The following is a 21,038-nucleotide window of genomic DNA, read 5'->3' as shown; positions in this document are numbered from 1 at the left end:
TTTGGGAAATATTTAAGAAATAAAAAAAAATTCTAAGGGGGGCTAAAAATTCTAATATTGTCGAACACAACAAAGAACAACTAATACAGTTAGTAATAAATGAATAGTAGTTTAAGACATTTAGCATTTAGATTTTTTTTTTAAATAATAGTAGCAATAGCAGTTGTAATAATAATAGTAGACTTAATAGTAGTGGTAATAATAATAATAATAATAATAATAATAATAATAATAATAATAATAATAATAATAATGGCTTATTTACTATAACATGCAAAATAAAATACATGTATATCATCTTATTAGGTTATATGATTGTATACAATCATAAAACCTAATTATAATATAATATATAAAATACTAAACTATATTGTGTTAATATTTTTATTTTTATTTATTTATTTTTTTTAGTTTTTGATTTTTTATTTTTTTTGCTATTTTTATTGATCAAAAATGACTAAAACTAATTAATATGTATTCCGCAGGCATAAAGTCAAATAGTGTATATGTAAAAAAAAACAGTAACAAAAAATAGAATTGTAAAAACTATATATATATCCCTGTATTTTCATAAAGCCCAAATAGTTCAAATACAATTTCATGACATTTTATATTTCTTTCATTATATTTGTCAAAATACAACAAACCAGTTATTACCTGTTTTTTTTCCAGTTTACGTATAAATAAACACTATTTGCATTTATATTTTGCATAAAAGCATAAAATATTTAGTAAAAATGGGTTGTAAAAATGAACATGAATAGTGTAGTTTATAAGCAGTAAAGCATTATGGGTACAAGTGCTCTGCTGGTTGCCGTGGCACCTGACAGTTAGTGTGTGTGTGTGTGTGTGTGTGTGTGTGTGTGTGTGTGTGTGTGTGTGTGTGTGTGTGTGTGTGTGTGTGTGTGTGTGTGTGTGTGTGTGTGTGTGTGTGTGTGTGTGAGAGAGAGAGAATAGCAGCCAGATGGTGCCGGTGGTCTCAGGAGAGGGGAACTGGGGCATAGTTGCCACCGCTGGCATCCGTAGCCCCATCCTGACCTCCCTTTCTCTCAAAGTCTCGAACCGTGTGTCTGACAACACGCACGGCGACCCGGGAAAGAAAACCACATAGATAGATAATGCATTTATGCAGGAGATTTCACCCATAACATGCAACACGCATAAAAAGTAAACCAGACCCACTTTTTCCAGCAGCTCTTAAAACCCCCGGTAGCTCGGCGTAACACAAGATTCAGTAATTTCTCAAGTGGCAAATCAGCCCGGCGCATTTGCCAAAAGTGGCATAATGCATAACACTTTGCGAGTGTTGTTCTACATCTTTATTTGGCGGGGCGAGCAGACAGGAGGAATGGGGCGACGTGCACCTAATATAAGGTCCGCACCGGGCTTTGATTCCTGCTTGCTTTTTTGCAAAATGATCTAATCCGATGAGTTATTTATGGCGCATCATTATTTATTTATCCGATTATTTTGTAAATTATTTATCTATTGAATTATTAATCCGTCCTCATGACAAGCGCTGAATTATGCATGACTTAATTTGAGATTATTGCATTCAGATGCCACATTGTTGCGGCGCCGGATCGCGCTCGCACGTCACACGTGGAAATTAAATCACCCTCCCAGGCCATTTTGTCTTCATTTGAAACAGAAGCCGAGACAGGTTGTGGAGGAACATCAGCCTGTTATCAAAACATGAGAGACGGTGTTTATTCTAATGCTAAAGAGATGAGATCTGACCTCCTGAACGCCGTCTTCACCTCTGTATGTTCAGAAGATGACTTTGTCTGGGCTTTTACCGTAGATTTTTTAATAAGCATGTAGTCTTTTAGATCAGAAGGGTTTATTATAATTTGCTTTCATTGAATGGGTGACCTCTGACATCACAGCATTAGATATGAGAAGAGCAATTCCATGCAAATGCCAAATAGCGATATACCCTGTAGGTTTTTTTAAAGGCTTGTATTGTGCAGTACTGTAAAAAATACTCTGTTTTTAAACTATTATATTTGATTTACCAAAGTCACACAAGTGCCAATTTTTCATCCATAACGAAGAGGTATCACATTCATAACCAAGCTTTTTCCTCATAAAACCAAAAATGTTAAATAAAATCAATCATTTTTGGTCTATAGAGAGCCTTTTGATTAGCATTATTTATTTTTTCCTCCATAATGCATGTTAAAATTCCTCATTTAAAATAGAAACTAGTTTTTCAGATTGATATTTTGCTGATCCCATAACTCTGTAGTTGTTTTTGAAAATATTAACAGATATTACAATATAATGTCAAAGGTGCAGTGTGTAATTTTGACACCCAGTGGTTGAACTAGGTATTGCATTTCTGGATCAAAACACACACAAGCGCAGGTTGCCAAATTAATAACCAACAGGAATGAGTCTGACAATCAAACCTAAATGCTGATTTCAATCGTGTTCTATATCAAAGCAAAGACGCGTGATAGAAGGAACACTGTAAAAAATGCTGGGTTCCACAATTCATTCATGTTGTCCCAACACAAATCGATTAAGTTAACTTACCACTTTTAACAAATTTATGTGGATTGAACTTTAAAAGTTAAGTTGTCCAAAGGAAATCTCAAGAATTGTGTTGTTTCAGCTCATTTTAATTAAGCAGTTTGAACAAGTAAAAAAAAAAAAGATTGATTATTTACAACATTAAAAGGGGTTTTGTCCTATCCAACACCTTGAATTGATATTTTCCATTACATTTATTGCCACACTACTGAAAGCAGCGGCCGATAGTTCACCTCAGATCTTGAAAATAAAATAAACCGTTTGAAATTGAACTTTAGAACTGTGACTCAGTGCAAGGCAACACATATCAGTGATTCAGCATCTACATTTAATAGTGTTAAAGAGGTTTAATATGCATTAATTAGATTTTAAACCTTACCCTATTATTGGAGTGCAGTAAGTGCACTATTCTGTGCTTCTGAATGGCTGTATTTAAATTTCTGTCATGTTTTGTCTGGTGCAAACAGCCAAGTTGCTTATCACTGCAAATCTCATCTTGTAGCGTGTAGTTAGGAAACAGGGTTACAGTGTAAACTGCTCATCTAATGTTTATGCTCGTAATATTTATATTATTTGCTAATTAATATCCTCATGTGGAACTCTGAATCTGCGTCTCATTTTGAAGTCTGCTTTTGTCCACCAAAGATCGCATATTGATCATGCTTTGAGAGCCTTTCTGAATGAATGAATGAATGAATGAATGAATGAGTGTGTGAGTGAGTGAGTGTGTGAGTGAGTGAGTGAGTAAGTGAGTGAGTGAGTGAATGAATGAATGAATGAATGAAATACCATGTTTTCCATCAAGGCAACCCGGGGTGCTGAAATATAATTGGCTAATCTGGCATTGGGTGGGTTAACAGAACCAAAACGTAACACATTATTAAAGCAGAATATCTGACTTAAGCATTGTTTTTCAGATAAACAAGAATATTCACTTAGCATGTTTCTGAAATATCTGCAAACATATAATGCTATTTTATGCTTTAGAAAAGCCAAACACTTACATAAAGCACCTTTAACTTCTCTGTGTATTTATGTTTTACATTTTTACTGCAAATGTCACATCCGTAATGTGCTGTTGTTTATTTATTTTGGGGTCTCAACAGCCATTTGGGAGTTACAGCATAAAATAATCATTCAATTGGAGTATTTAAGTATCTTATTAGCTGCCATTCGATTTTGTTTTGTCATTAGTGAAAGAAAATCCACTAACTCTTAGCCAAGATTTCTTTATTATTATTGTTATTGAGCCAAGTTTTATGTTGATATTATTAATTGGATCCCAGTGGGCTGCTTCTTATGAAGTAGTGAGAAATACTACAGTAAGAACTTTACCAATGAGTATTTGATGCATTTGCTGTGTTAAGATGAGTCATCATAACGATAAGTCACACACAATGTCGTTACAAAGTTCACGCGCACACACACAGACACACATACCCAGCATGGACACGATACGCACATACATACAGACAGCACGTTTAGCTTTGCACGCAAATGTAACAGGATACAGGCTAATCTCCACTGCTGTATGAATATACGACTCCTACGTCAAGTTGTGGTCGGTCTGAAAACTTTCGATAAAACGAAACAAACATCCTAAACCAGGGCTATTTGATTGGCGGCAATTTGTTCCAGCCCTCCAAATAGTGTGACCAAGACATCCAAAAATAAATTTAGTTCACTTGAAAAACGGTTGCTACAGTTATGAAGTGACGTGCATCTGTTCAACATAGCATGAGCTGCAGTTAAAGGCTGCGCAGAGAGTGAGTCACCTGACATTAAGCAAGTGGCGTGAGCGGCCGAAAACATTTGGATATGTTTGTAGAGAAGGCCTTTTATAACAGCGCACTGATACCGTTAATAGGGATGCAATAATTAGCCGATTCCACTAATAATTCCATACGGTTAATTAATCTTAAAGGCTTCTCAACGCTGCGTTTCTGTTGCACGGAGCAAAACTGCTGCAACTAAACAAATTTCTGCCAAAACACACACATGTTGGATTAGCTATAGCAGCCGGTCGTTCTTCTTTTTCGCACTTTTGTGTCTTTCCCACATGCAAGTTCATTATTTCCAATGGAGACGTGCGCATATTGGGAACGGTTCGTGCGTTGCTTGCAAGCGGGCCGACGCACTCGCGCCCTTCAGGCGAACACAGTAGTGTCACACTGTAGTGGTGGGAGTTGTGCGTGGGTTTCAGTGCAATGTAAACAAACGATATGAATTATTACAAATTATTAAAATGATTATGTATGTTTGAACGCAGATAATAACAACAGTATTTAAATTCTTAGCTAATATAAAGCTTAAATTAACATTAGACAAATGCTATTTTTTAATTAATTCCTATTTTTATTTATTGATTTATTTCATTGTTCTGTCATTTATTTACATTGTAAAATGATCACTCATGTTTAAATGAAAACCTTTTTCATTTATTTTTAAATCCAAAGAGAGAAATGGACTTTTTTTTTGTTTGTTTTTTTAATTTATATTTTGTGCTGTATACTGAGTAGCAATATGTCAATGTCAATAGCAATAAACAACACTTTAAAATATAAGCAGCTTTCTTGTTAATTTATAGTAGTGTTTGGAATTTAATAAATGCATATTAATGGTGATAACTGTGAAACTATAACTATTCTTCAAACTATAATGGTACAACTAAAATCTATAATTGTTGTATCCCTAATTGTTACGCAGTTTAAAACACAACACATGAATGTGTCTGAATATGGTAGAAACTTAAGCAATGCACTGCTTTTGTTTTGCTTATTTTGAATATGTTTGTGAAAAAAAAGCCAGATAGTATAATGCAGTGATGTTATGTAGTTAAAAATACAACAAATTAACATTTTATTCATTCATTCATATATTTTCTGTTCGGCTTTGTCCCTTTATTAATCCGGGGTTGCCACAACGGAATGAACCACCAACTTATCCAGCACGTTTTTACACAGCGGATGCCCTTCCTTCTTTGGGAAACATCCACATACACACTCATTCACACTCATACACTACGGAAAATTTAGCCTACCCAATTCACGTGTACCGCATGTCTTTGGATTGTGGGGAAAACCAGAGCACCCGGAGGAAACCCACGTGAAACCAGGGAGAACATGCAAACTCCACACAGAAACGCCAACTGACCCAGCCAAGGCTTGAACTAGCGACCTTCTTGCTGTGAGGTGACAGCACTACCTACTGCGCCACTGCGTTGCCATATATTAACATTTTAGTGTAAAAAAAAAAAAAACAATGTGGGCGTGAGGAGCAAAAATACAGCATATGGGCTCTTATATTGCTGTTGTGTCATCACTCATATTGCAAGTCATATCTCTCCGGCCCCTCATTTGGGATGCTTTTCATGAACTGGCCCCCATCACAAGCTAATTGAATAGCCCTGTTGTAAACTGTTATCTGTGGCGTTTTCTATGCATGTTGCATTAGTGCTGTCATATCATTTCTAGCCTACAACACACTCTCATGTAAAAAAATAGTTTTACATTTTTTTGTGAGGACTGAAATGTATGTACGTGGTTTCAACAACCAAATGCATTTAGACATGTCGATTTTCATCAAAAATGTACCCCGGACTAGTAACTGAAGTTGTTTAAATGATCTTGAATGTGTTTCAGAGGACATCCACACCTGCCTTTATTTACAATCGAATAGGTATTTCATCAGAAAAAAAAAAATGCATGAAGTGATCAGCTGTATACAGCCTCTTTATGAACGTTTATAAGGATCAGAGTTTGGGTTGATTAGACTTTCATTGGAAAGACAGAGATCTGTTTCATTTAGGTTTCAAAGATGATTGAATTTTTTTGGGTTTGTAACGTCCTGAGGGTTATTAAATGATAATAGGGTTTTCATTTCGGGGTGAACTAACCGTTTAACTCAGGCTTTCGCCAAACAAAGGTGCACCAACATGTATGTCCTTTATATTGCTTTGTAATTAACCAGAGAATCCGGAATAACGACCCTGAACTGAAAGCAAAGAGAACAGCAATTAACCCAAGCATGCAGGCTTTGTTGTGTAAAGCGCATTCAGGTCACGATGCAAAAAAAGTAAAGTAGAGGTGTTTCGATCACCTGATTAATTCATCAGGCTCTTTCCAGCCAAATTTCAATGTCGCACCCCAGCGTCGATTATCATTGTGGATCAATGCTTTGGCTCTCCAAGGATGTGTTTTCCCCGCTCCTTGTGGAGCTGAAGCGTCATGTTTGCGTGTCCGCGTGCATCTGTGTCTACTCGAATGCTTAATTCAAAATCTGTGTGTCTGATTTAAAAGCACGACTGCTGGTCCTTCATCAACACTTAGCGCCGGGTTTTAAAACTTGCGAGACTGTGCCTTACCTATAAAAAGTGGAGGAAACAGTAAAGCCGGAGACGTATTGTTAAGTGTGCTTCTCTCTTCTCACTCTCGCCGTAATGAAGCATTCATTATGATTATTTTATAGGCCTGAAGTTTTTAAAAACTACAAGAATGCATTACTCTGCATAATGAACAGCTGTTGTGGCAACAAGCACATACATTATGCATAAAAAATTATTTCAATTTTGATTGTAGATGCTGATTTATTGAGACAAGTCTAGCTTACTGCCGTAATGGAGTTGGGATATGCTTCTGTTGTGTTATTTCCATAATTAATAAGAGGAAGCGCGTTATATGCATGCTCCGTATTTATATGTCGAATCGCACTTGAGCCATAATAAATACGGCCTCGCGTTCAAGCTTAAAACCGAAGCGTGTTAATTATGCATCAGACCACAACTATGAAATATTTCATATTTCGCCTCGTCGGGAAGGCGACGTTCGAGACTGCGACAAGCGCAAATATACATGCATGTTCATTTTTGCCGGTGAAGGTGAGAAACGGAGAGATGCGTTGTTATGATGAGACTCTATAGGGAAGAACTTGTCATTTTGGAGGGAAACTGTGAATTGAGCTGGCACTGCCAGTTGACTGTCAGGAGGGCGTGATTGTGTTAACGCCAAGCCCGAGAAGGTGAAATAACGCCCCGGTCCCAAAGTCCGCCAGTAGTTTTGCGAGGCATCTCGCTGCCGCATGGGATGAAGCACAGTAGAATTAATGATTTGAAGACACGTCGTTGGTAAATAATTTATTCTGGCCCCAAGGATGGTTAGGAGCAGAGTAAAAGACTAATAAATCATTTGTGGCGCTGCTAGTTGTCACTTTCGATTATTTCTGGCTTTGTGATAAACTGCTGCACCTGCCAGCTGCTGTTTTGAGTCAGAGCGGCCAACTTTCCCCAAAAGTAGTCACCCTTTCTTCAACCAGCGCTTCCTTCCTGCGCGATGATTCATAGCCGCTGCTTCCAGCCAATGACGGAGTCTGCGAAACTGACAGCGGGACTGAAATCTTTTTTTCCCCGGAGAGTTCGGCCATGAAGGGTGGCATATGGGTAGACTTTGGAAGTATATGACCTAACAGGGGGGTCTATTATCCCCACAGGACTGAAGCGGTGCTGTCAGTCACTTGCACTTAATTGCTTTGTGTTTATAGGTGGGTAATGAAGTGGCTTTTAGTCGCGTCTTTATTCCAGCTGAGTATGGAGACCTATGGAGAGGCCCACACGTGTTTTCTGCTGTTTATATGTGCTGATTCAGGAAAGTAGGCTTGTTCTGTGTGTCTGATGAAAGGTATGTTTTCTAATGCTTGTGCACAAATAGTTTGGGCCTAATATGTGTTGTTCATGTGTATTACCCAAAATATAGGTATAAAAATAAATTAAATATTTATTTGAAAATATTAATGTAAAATATAAATATTTTACAAGACATTAAACCAAACGCTATAAGAATTTTAAATTACATTTCACACAAGCAACATTTCTTTTAAAATAAAACATTTCTTTGTTAGTTTGCATGTTTACAGTATTTTTCCCCTTTTTGTTTATATATATATATATATATATATATATATATATATATATATATATATATATATATATTTTTTTTTTTTTTTTTAAATTTTGTTCAGGCCAGTTTCATTAGTTTGCCTTTATTAATCCTTTGATTGAACCACAATTTGAAACCAATATCGGATTATCAGTAGTTTATTTTAAGTATTATTTAATTATTTTCTACTTTTTTCAGTTTCAACTTTGTATATTCTTTCCTCAATGGCAGGAAACCAACAATTGTGTACACATTTGTGTTAATGTGTGTGTGTATATGTATATGTACACTTTATTAGGTACACCTGTCCAACTGCTCATTAATGCAAATTTCTAATCAGCCAATCACATTGAAACGCAATGCATTTAGACATGTAGACATGGTCAAGATGATCTGCTGCGGTTCAAACCAAGCATCAGAATGGGGAAGAATAAGCACGGTTGTTGGTGCCAGACGGGCTGGTCTAAGTATTTCAGAAACTGCTGATCTACTGGGATTTTCACGCACAAACATTTCTAGGGTTTACAAATACGGTCAGAAAATGAGACAATATCCAGTGAGCGGCAGTTCTGTGGGCGCAAATGCCTTGTTGATGCCAGAGGTCAGAGGAGAATGGCCAGACTGGTTCGGTGGCCGACAGAATGGCAACAGTAACTCAAATAATCACTCGTTACAACCGAGAAGAGCATCTCTGAACACACAACACATGCAACCTTGAGGCGAATGGGCTACAGCAGTAGAAGACCACACCGGGTGCCACTCCTGTCAGTTAAGAACAGGAAACTTAGGCTACAATTCACACAGGCTCACCAAAACTGGACATAGAAGAAAAAAATATTGCCTGCTCTGAGTCTTGATTTCTGCTGCAACATTCAGATGGTAGAGTCAGAATTTGCCGTCAACAAAAAGAAATCATGTCAATATGGAGCAAAATCTCTGAGGAACATTTATAGTACCTTGTTTTATCTGCGCCATGAAGGATTAAGGCAGTTCTGAAGGTAAAAGGGGGTCCAACCTGGTACTAGTAAGGTGTACCTAATAAAGTGGCTGGTAAGTATATATGTGCGTGTAATATATATGTGTGCGTGTGTGTGTCTATGTATGCGTGTATATTAATCATTTTAAGGTAATATAATTATATTATTGATTGCATTGCTAATTAAAAGTAAAGTTTAAACAAACAAAATATACTCTAACAAATTTACTGTAACTTATAAAGCGAGCATTGTGACATTGTACTCTTACAGTATACTACAAATATGCATATCTTATAAATACACTTTGCTGTTTGCACACTGTATGTCTGTTTATTTCAAAATAATAAATACAATATTTAAAGTATATATTTAATCTACAATTTTAAATGATGTATTTTTCAATAATACAATATAATAGTATGTATATAATATATTGTATGTATATATATATATATATATATATATATATATATATATATATATATATATATATATATATATATATATATATATATATATATATATATGTATGTATGTATGTATATATATATATATATATATATATATATATATATATATATATATATATATATATATATGTATGTATGTATATATATATATATATATATATATGTATGTATATATATATATATATATATATATATATATATATATATATATATATGTGTATGTATGTGTATATATATATATATGTATATATATATGTATGTATATATGTATATATATACATTATATGTGTGTGTATATATGTATGTATATATATATATATATATATATATATATATATATATATATATATATAATTTTTTTTAGAAACTAAGAATATTTTAAATATGTAATGTCTTGCTGCACATCTTTAACCATCTCTATTGTACATTTTAGATGTGAAAATCAATAAACCTAAATAGTTTTTCTTCATGTAGCTCAACTGGTAGCAATAAAGTGCCACTTACTGTACCAAAGTCATTGGTCTTGAGCAAAACCTACAGCCTTCCCTGAATGCAGCCGCTTTAGATGCACAAATGTAAACGTTTCGCCCTTGTTAATGGCACGTCTCGAATAATTATTTGCATAACGCCTTGTTTTTTTGAGCACTGCTTACGTCTCGCCCTTGGGGACCGACGGCAATAACAAACCCTCGAGCGGCATCAAAACCCCCCCGAGAATTCTTCTTCATCGCCGCCGATCGTCCTCCTCCTCAGGGACCCGTCTGAGCACGTGACTCCCAATCGTACCCTCGGCATCTCAAAAGAAAGTGATTCAAATGTTAATTAACTGTTACTTATAGCCGACGACCTCCAGCGCATTTGCCACCTGTGCCGGAATGAGGCGAAATGGCCCTTGAAGCCTGGAAGTGTTGAGCAAACAGTCCTCGGCACAAGGTGCAATCACTGCACGGAGAGATCGACGGGAAAAAAAAGCCTGCGTCTGCTGCGCGCCGAATCTTATTAGGTAATGACAGAGTAGGAGGTAATCAAGTTGAGATTGTGTCTTTCTCAGAAAGAGGACAAAAGGAAGCACTGGAATGGAGAGGAGCTCATTCGAAGAGGCGAGATGAATGTATAAGCAAATTGAAAGCTGAAAATGTCTTGGATTTTTTTTTTAAAAAGTGCTAAATAATACAAAAAACTAGTCCTCGTCTCTTCTTCCTTTCTTCGGCCCCCCGAATTAGTTGCTTCAGAACCTGTTAAGGGTTGAAAGGAAATAATATGTTGTGAATTGTCTTCTCTCTCTGAACTGATTAAGTCAATGCTTATAATCATAGCTCCTTAAAAAAAAAACGTGTCTAGTGTCAACCCATCGCGCCCTCTTTTTTATGAACATATAAATTACACTGATTAACACTGTTGAGCGCCGGTATGTATTTTCGCTTTTTTTATTTCAATACAACAGATTGCATATTGTGGCGATGTGAAAATATGTTACGAGGTGTAAAAATGTCTTTTTAATTCTGCGCCGCCGCAACAACACATTGCCATTGTTAACATTCAGAGACGTGTCAGGACGGCCGTATTTTGTCACACATTGAAATGAAACCAGCGCGCGGCGTACGGTGTGCTTGGCAAGAAGCCCATCAGTGTTTACCACACCGCCAGAACTGCTTTGTTTTCCAGCTCTTCGCTTTGTTCGGAGGCCCCAATTGCTTCCACGGAGAAACTTTCACCGGTTTACCAGATGCCGCTACTTGTTTTCAGACTGATCTGGGCCTTGTTTAGATGGTCAATGGGTGTTATCATGCTGTTGAAGGGGAATGGTTGAAATTTGAGTGTATTTTTGTGAATTTTAATATAATTTCTACTCTCTTTTCTTTAGATGCAGATGCAACTATTGGTTTGAAGAAAGAAAAGTTGTGCAGAAAAGTGCCTTAGAAGGTAGGAGTTTTTTTATTTTTACATTTATCCACAACATTTTGGGACAATGAGTACATTGAAATGATCCAAAAACATTTTTGTTTTAACAAAATGCTGCTTCCTTCTATTAATCAGATATTACTGAAGCAGCATGGTACTTTACAACATTAATAGTGAATAAAAATATATTTTTTGAGCAAACCGTCTTATAACAAAAAGGTCATGTGAGACTAGATTAATGATGTTAAAAATTTCAGGTTTAAATAAATTGTTTAGGGCAGGAGTTCCCAAACTTTTCAGCCTGCGACCCCCAAAATGACAATGCCAGTGACTCGCGACCCCCAATATCCTCTGATGTGGTTATAAATACAGTGGTTATAAATGCAATGGTGCACACACACACACACAAACACACACACACACACACACACACACACACACACTAATAAACCCAAGTCTATTCTTCTTTTAATTTTTTTATGTATATCGGTGCTGTATATAGGCCACAAAATTTAACCTGGTGTTGTAAAATCAATCTGCTGCCTCTGATGATATTGCTGTGTCTTTAATATAATGTAATTACCCCAGGGGTCACAATCCAATAGAACTATTAACTATAAGCTACTATAGTAACTATATAGTAACTATAAAGTATATAGTAACTAAAAAAAAAAAAAAAAATTCTCCTCAGTAGGTTATGGATAACTTATGGTAATTCTTATGGTTTTAAAAAAATATATATATTTTTGGAAATCACCAGGCAACCCCAGTTTTTGGAGGGGTTTGTTAAAACACAGACAACATATACAATTTTTAAAATTACTTTAAACAGTGTTTTATGAACATTCAAAGAGTTTTCTTTAAAATGATACCAAACTTTTTTTATTCAAACTTCTGCATATGAATTTGGAAAGCATTCGAAAATGGATAGGCAAAATCAAGGCGGAGAGCCCAAAATAGCAGTTGGCTTTAAGAGGTTAAACCAATCAATAGATGAATCTGTTATACAATTTTAATTTCAGTAAAAGTAAAATGCAGAAAATATACATTTATATAGACATTTTATGTAAAATTTTTGGAGGAGGAACCTGTATTTGTTTTGACAGGATGTAATAGAGTTCGTTCTAAATGCAGCTTTATTATAAAATGCGATGGTTGTACAGGCAAGGGTAAACAGGAGCACCGAGAACAACAGAGAAAATCCAGAGTATTGTGATGTGATGTAACAAGTGATGGTCAGAGCAGGCAGAAAATGGTGCGAAACAGTGTAAACAGTACAGGGATCAAAAAACAAACATGCAAAGTTTTATATAAACAGTAACAAGACTCAGCCACATGTGTGAAAGGTGAATATTAGTTCCAGGGAATCACTCCATGATGAGATATCAGCTGTGTGTGTAATCAGAGGGAATTAGGAACTGGTGTGCATGAGGTGCATGATGTTATTTGTAGTTTGGTTCAGTGACAGATCCGTAGTTCTCCAGCGATCTGCAAGCATTAGATTGCTGGTTACCATGACAATATTAGTCATTTTAACTGCTTTTTTATTTTCAGCCTTGGAAATCACCATTATATACTATATAATCTCTTTTTCTAGAACCAAAAAGACCGCTGGACTGGTTTGCTTTTTGTAAACTTGCATTTGTGTTTGTGAAATATGCTAAAATAATAAAATTTATAATAAAACAAACCTTTATATGGTGTTTGTATCAAAATAAGTATGTTGTTTAGTTGAATTATTTAAATAATTTAAATAAATATTTTATATAAAACAATTGTGTACTGTTATTGAATTTATATATACACACACACACACACACACACACACATATCAGTGGCGCCCCCAGAAAATTTTCTTAGGGGTGGCCAAGTAAGGCCACAACAAATCTTGTGGTGGCACACAAAAAAATATGAATTGTGTATATATTGTGAATAAAGAGTAATGTTATATTTTTGTTTTTGGTAAAATAAATAATGAAGTTTTAATGAATTCCAATAATTACTCTTGAAATATTGTAATTTATTCCGCAAGTACAAGTGCAAACCAAATAAAAATCAATATTTAGTCTAAAACCTCTTTCAGGTAAGTTATTTCTTGTACAACATACAACATATGCCATGTCTAACATTAATGAATTATGAATAATGAATATGATTAATGAATGAATTAATAAACCAAACAAAACCCAACAAAATTTTGAAAAGCAGATTTCAAAATGCATCTAGTTATTTATTTTTGATTTGTGGTTTTCAATCAGATGAAACACAACTTTCTCATTTCAAAAATAATAATTTCTTAATAAAAAGTGTGCAATCTCATTGAATCAGCTTCGTCAGTGGCGCTGATCAATCCACAATAAATTTGGCTGAATTTTATTTATTCATTTATTTATTGAAGTATTGTGAATTTAAGTAAATACATTTAAATTAATAATATCAGCAACTATCATATTGGGGTGGCCACAGGGGTGGCCAGAGTTTACACAAGGGTGGCCGTGGCCACCCCTGGCCACCCCTTGGGGGCGCCCCTGACACATATATATATATATATATATATGTGTGTGTGTGTGTGTGTGTGTGTGTGTGTGTGTGTGTGTGTGTGTGTGTGTGTGTGTGTGTGTGTGTGTGTGTGTGTGTGTGTGTGTGTGTGTGTGTGTGTGTGTGTGTGTGTGTGTGTGTGTGTGTGTGTGTATATATAAATTGACCATGTTATTACTGTTTTAAATAATGACTGTTAAAGTCATTTAAACAATGACTGTTTTAAATAAAGGCTTACACTACACTGTTGGTTTACAAACAAAACAAACAAACATAATCCTGTTGCACTACTACATTTGCTTTCTTGTTTTTTTTTTTTTTTTTTTTTTTTTTTACATTTAAACCAAAATTATGTTTGATGTGAATCATATTTTATTGCATACTGAAAAAAAAAGTTGATTTAGTGTTTAAAAAGTTTTATTTTGAATTCTTTTTTAAAATAAAATAGTCTTACACTTCATATTTCAGATTTCTCATAGTATATGTATTAATTCAGGTGATTTTACATATCAACCATTTGGTAGAAGCTGATATTTTAGAATATATGGGATGTGTTGAAAAAAATGAATTATGTGTGTTAACTAGTGACATTAGGAAATAAGAAATGCAATCCAAACATTTTTTTTTTTTCTTGGTGGGGTAGTTAAAGGACTAGAGTCAATATTATTAGCCCCTTTCAGCTATATATATATACTTATTACCACTCTTATATAATGACTTCCCTAATTACTTATTAATACAATTAACTTAGTTAAGTCTTTAAATGTCAATTTAAAACATATAGAAGTTTCTTGAAAAATATCTAGTCAAATATTATTTACTGCCATCATGGCAAAGATAAAATAAATCAGTGATTAGAAATGAGTTATTAAAACTATTATGATTAGAAATGTGTTGAAATAATCTTTCCATTGAACCAAATTGGGGGGAAAAATGATCATTTTGACTAAAAGCGATTCTAAATGGTGATGTCCAGTTGTGTGTTGTGAAGTGAGTGTTAGTTTGTGCAGATTTATGCGCTCCTACATTCCAGTGGGCCCAGTGTAAGTTGTGCATACAGTAAGCAGAGCTGCATTAATTGGAGGAGTCACGGCCTTCACCGCAGCTTTCACGCTTCACTCCCCGCCTAATGTAAATTAGAGGCTACACAAGTTATCCATTTGAGATATCGAGCTGGTATAGAGATAAAGCCGTGCACTTACTCTCCGCAGGTGCCCGGGGAGCACGCTCCGTTTATCTGTCACCTGCATTACTGCACGCAGACACTCGCTGCAGGTGCCATCAAATATTAAACGCCGGCCTCCTTTCCTTAACTGACCAAACCAAAGCAAAGTGGTCACTTGGGCCCAGAGGCGAAGAGCAGAGCTTTTTTTTATTCTGACGTTTTCTAGCATTCCATGAACAAATATATTCAATTCAGTTCACTTTTATTTGTATAGCGCTTTTACAATGTAGATTGTGTCAAAGCAGCTATAAATAAAAGATCATAGTAAATAGGAACAGTGTAGTTCAGTATTTAGTGTTTAAGTTCAGTTCAGCTCAGTTCAGTGTGGTTTATTAGTCAATATTGAGGCCTAAACACTGAACAGCAAATACATCGATGCGTAGCTCTACCGATCCCAAACCATGCAAGCTAGTGGTGACAGCGGAGAGGGATAAAAACTTCACCAATTGGCGAGAGCAGGCCTAATATATAAATATAGCAGGCCTTGATTCAGGCACGGTTAACTGTGAGATGAAGAAAGTATCTTTAATATTTTGTAATGTTATAGATTTACTCATATTACTGCAAACTCACTATGCACACATCAACACTTCTTGATTCTGGCAAAATATGTTTGAGATGAAGATGCTTTTTTCATTTGGAATTATTATTATTATTTTTACTTGTAATGTGTGTATTCATATAGCCCGTTTATTGTGTATGGCCATACACCCAAAGCACTTGACAGTCATGAGGGGGCTCTCTACACACCACAACCAGTGTGCAGCATCCACCTGGATGATGTGACGGCAGGCACAGGACAACGGCGCCAGTGCGCCCACCACACACCAGCTATTGGTGGAGTGAAGAGACGATGATAGAGCCAATCCAGTGGATGAAGATGATTGGAGACCATGATGGGTAAGGGCCGAGGGGGAATTTGGCCAGGACATCGGGGTTACACTCCTATCATGCCATGGGATTTTAAATAACCCCAGAGAGTCAGGACCTTGGTTTAACATCTCATTTGCAAGACGGCACTTACTGACAGTATGGTGTCCCCTTCAGTTTTACTAGGTCATTAGGACTCACACAGACCACAGGTTGAGCACCCCCTGCTGGTCTCACTAACACCACTTCCAGTGGTCTCCCATCCAGGTACGGACCAGGCTCAGCCCTGCTTAGCTTCAGTGGGTAACCGGTGTTGAACTGCTGGGTGATATGGCTGTGGCAATGGAATAACATGACTGTTACAACACAGGAACAGTGAGAAATCCTTTTCTCACATGGAGTTTTGTCTTCTTTCAAGTTTAAATATGTTAAAAGGCATTTTTTTTCTATTTAAATGTTCTAGCTAAAAGTAAATATGGTCTTGTTTTTCAGAAATAATATCTTGAAATTAAAGGTGCAGTAGGTGATTGTCTTTAGGAACATGTGTTGTTGTGCTGGTTGAAACTCTCTTCACATTCCAATAGTAATGATTAAAATAAATGATCTGAATGTTTTTATATGTGTTATTATATTCTGGGTAAGTCATAAGACTAAAAAATATTCATCCATTTAAATATTGTCGGGCCGATAATTCCCATCATTCTGATAGTAAAATCAAATGCTGAATCAAAACTTTGAAATCCTGAATGAATATCAAAGTTAGTTTTGCAGGCTGGAGGAAGGACGACACCATGGCTGAAGTAATTCTTTTAGACAGGTGATAATCTTTTAAATTTTTAGCTTCACTCAGAGCTGATGTAGATTGAGTTATTATAAATGGGTTATATGTACAGAAGTGTTGTTCAGCACTGAAATTTTCTGGTGAACGATTGATGTGACCTTTAGTTTCGTAGGTTATTTTTATAGCATCGATAATGTAGATTTTTATTTAGTAAAACAACAAAGCATCTGTAAATATCGTTATTCCGCCTAGCCTGCTTTACTGAGCTGAAATTGCTTTTATATTCACATTGGCTGCGTCTGAAACCGCCTACTACTCAGTAGGTACTGCATTTTAATTTAAACGTACAGCTCGGCCGTTAGAAAAGTACGTTCTGTGCAGTATGAACGTGAAAAGTATGAATGGAATTCGGACGCACTACATCCAACATTTTGTCATGGTCACATGACCTACTTGCATCAGTCGCGTCACTTCACTTCCATTCATGAATTTGTGGGGCATTATGGGATAGAGCAGCGTGCATGGGATGCGCACTCCAGAATTTCGTCGGAAGTAGTAAGTCATCCGGGTACTTCTCGCATACTGTTTTTCGAATTCTATGAATTCGGGCATACTACTCGGCTCGCATACTGATTTTAGCATACTGTATAGTGTGGAAGTATGCGGTTTCGGACGCAGCCAGAGGTTCATTTTTGAACAGTGACAGCCGCGCTTTCTATAATGTTTACCGTGCTACTCTGAATATTCGCTTTGAAATAGCATGTAAATATGGCTTAGTAATAAGTGTAAATCCTGCACGTCGCCGGCCAACTACTAACCAAACGGTAGTGGCTTTAGGACAAAGCATATAAAAGAGTGAGACCAGCAATCCTTGGATGCATGAAATATTGTACAATAATAACAAGTTTTGCTTGCTACACAACAGAAAATCTGCAACATACAATATAATACAGTTTTTCATTCAGAATTGTAGTATTATAAAGTACAATAAAGTTTTCTAACTGGCGAATGACATGATCTAGTGGTTTGTCTGCTGTCAGCTTTACTGTGCGTATTTGTGATATCAGGAGTCGTGGCTTTGGACAGCAGGAGTGGGACTGTGTTTCAAAAATATTATGCTAACAGGTTTGAATTTTGGCTGATGACCTACTGCACCTTTAAGTGTTTTTCCTCAAAACAATTTCTTCCTTTATTAATAATCTTCCTGATTATTATGCTTCAAAACAGGCATAACAATCTTATTTTAAAAACCCAAATCTACAATAATTTTATTTAAACAATGTCTCTCTTTCCTTCTGTAGAGATGCTGATTAGTTTCATAATTGATTGCAAGGTAATAATAATGAATTCATAGAGATGCTTTATAACAGAATTAAACTTCACAATGACTTTTGTTTTCTTTACCATTTTTTATTTTGTTCCTCAACACAAGCAAAGCAGACTTTTATTGTGGAATGATTATGTGTTGTGATGATATTTAACAGTTCGCACTTGTGCAAAAAAGAAAAAGTTAGTGGCATAATCTATATTGGCGGTGGATTGTGGCATAATACACTTTCACTTCTACAGCTTTCAGAATTACTTCTTATCTGTTTGTAAAGTTACCGAACTTGAGTTTGCTTTATAATTGATTAAATATGCTATGAATTAAATCAGCATTAAACTAAATGTTGTGGCTGGAAGGGCATCCGCTGCATAAAACATATGCTGGAATAGTTGGCGGTTCATTCCACTGTGGCGACCTCTGAAATAGAGACTAAGCAGAAGAAAAATAAATGAATGATAATAGTATTAATTAAATGATATAATAAATTAGGACCTGCGGTTCACCGCCCTTAATCAACTTTGGTTTTTGGAGCCTCATAAGAAAAATTTGGGCACCTCTGATCTAACTAAAGGTGAGGACAGTTTCTCACTACTAGTGCAGAGTGACCTCGCTTAACAGTGCGTTTACTCAGCAGTTTGACGACTTTTACCTCAGCTGTTTTAGTTTAGAGCTGCCCTCAGTCCATCATAAACGCTACACAGCGCCTCCATGAGCTCGGGTTTCACCGACGGACACGTAAGTGACAGCAGGCCGCTTCACGTCTGCTCGCTGACACGCACCTAATCTGATAACGAATGGGGACAGGTTGCCTTGCCGTACCTGGCAAGTACTTCCCAACCTGCGTGCGTGGATTTCCTCGGATAAGAGCCGTCTTGGCAACCGCTGGGATCCTCTGGAGAATAGTTATAGGGTGATTAATCATTGTTTAGGCGCGGAGTGTGTGGGAAGAATGGGAAAGCGGCGTTTCACACCTCTGAGGCAATTAATCCCTGTGATCTCCACCAGGTTTGTCTTGTAGATAAGTCAGGGTACAAAACTGTTCCTAATTTATCAACCCACTCATGCCATCCGGCATAAAACACACAATTTATTTCCAATCATTTATAGTCAAATTTTAAAAAGAGTGACTTTGCCACATCCAAGTGTGCCTTATATTAGCTTCATATAAACTAAGTACCCGAGATTACAATGGGAATCTTGTTTTATTGTGCACATCTGGTGGAGTCACAATGCATTTTCTCATTTGCAAGCTAAATTTCAGAGCGAATGTGGCATAAATCATTTTACTAATAAGAAGCGTAAGTGACGTGAAGTCATCTTGGAACAAAGGAAGAACATATGGCCTTAAAACCGCGTAGAGGTGTGTAACTTTCGCCAGGATATGATATTAGGAAAGATCTTCAAGTAATGGCGTTTCTCATTTGCCAACATGTTGAAAGAGGATATTACACAGAGCAAATGCTGTTGTTTTGAACTTCGTTTACTTTGTTTTATACGTTCTTTTACATATAAATAATGTGCATAAATGTAAAACAAAATAAAGCAGTACAATTGTAATGATCAGAAATGTTTCTCTACCATCAAAACAGCATCTTAGAATCATTTCTATAGGATCGTGAGACTGAAGCCTGGAGTAAGGTCGCTGAAAATTCAGTTTTTCATTGCAGGAATAAATTATGTTTGATAATATTCAAGCAGGAAACGATTGTTTAAATTATAAAAATATTTTCCAATTTTTTTGAATTGTGGAATAGATTTTTTCACTTCCACTTGATCAAAAATCACAGTAAAAGCATTTATAAGGATTCTATTGAAAGGTCCTTCATTAAAGAATACTTTTTCAACGTTATAATAATATTAAATATAATAATAATAATGCATTTCTAGAATCTATTTATCATACTGATTTGCAAATGGCCATGTGACACTAAAATCAATCTTTGTGTCAGGAAAAAATTATATATGAATATATTCAAATAGAAATTTATAATGCATTTGTATTTGTTATTTTTATTTGATCTATTTAATTTAAATTTTATTTATTTCATTTATTTTATTTTTATTTTATTTGTTTATTTCTATTTTTCTTTTCTTTACTTTCTATTTTCTTTAATATTTTAAAATTTAATTTAATTGTATTCTTTTTTTTTTTTTTACCTAATTACATTTTATTATTTTTATTATTTATTTTCTATTTTTTGTTTTATTTTATTTTATTTTATTTTAAAAATCCTCGGGTTTACTCCATATAAACAAAAGTTTTTCGTGGTTAGGAAAATATTTTACAAATGATGCTGAAAAATCATCCCTGCATCACAGATATACAGCACATTTTAAAAGCCATTTATAAAAATGAATAAAGCTTCTTCATTGTTGGGCAATAATACTCAAGTAATAGCAATGTTTATTAGCCACCGTGAATTCACAAGAGTGAATTATTCTTGACTGTCTAGACTGTCGATTAGACTAATTTTATATAT

At 35.5% G+C, this 21,038-nt stretch overlaps 1 protein-coding gene across 3 annotated transcripts in view; it reads left to right on the top strand.

Moving 5' to 3' along the window:
- The window catches only part of LOC147833511 (uncharacterized), a 144,785-nt gene that overhangs the window by 108,580 nt on the left and 15,167 nt on the right, over positions 1-21,038 (top strand). For 2 of the 3 annotated variants that reach the window (XR_015512198.1, XM_087288286.1), the window contains exon 5: positions 11,780-11,838. Coding sequence is in view for 1 of the 3 variants with exons in the window: in XM_087288286.1 (XP_087144412.1) it covers positions 11,780-11,835 (56 nt within the window). In the remaining 2 variants the exon portion in view is untranslated. Of the gene's footprint in view, positions 1-11,779; positions 11,861-21,038 lie in introns of those variants that run through there. The other variant, XR_015512199.1, reaches the window with a different exon arrangement.

The sequence above is a fragment of the Danio rerio genome, chromosome 16, assembly GCF_052040795.2.
Source record: "Danio rerio strain M-AB ecotype USA chromosome 16, GRCz13ab, whole genome shotgun sequence".
Taxonomy (NCBI): Eukaryota; Metazoa; Chordata; class Actinopteri; order Cypriniformes; family Danionidae; genus Danio; species Danio rerio.
This window is presented reverse-complemented; position numbering and strand designations above follow the sequence as displayed.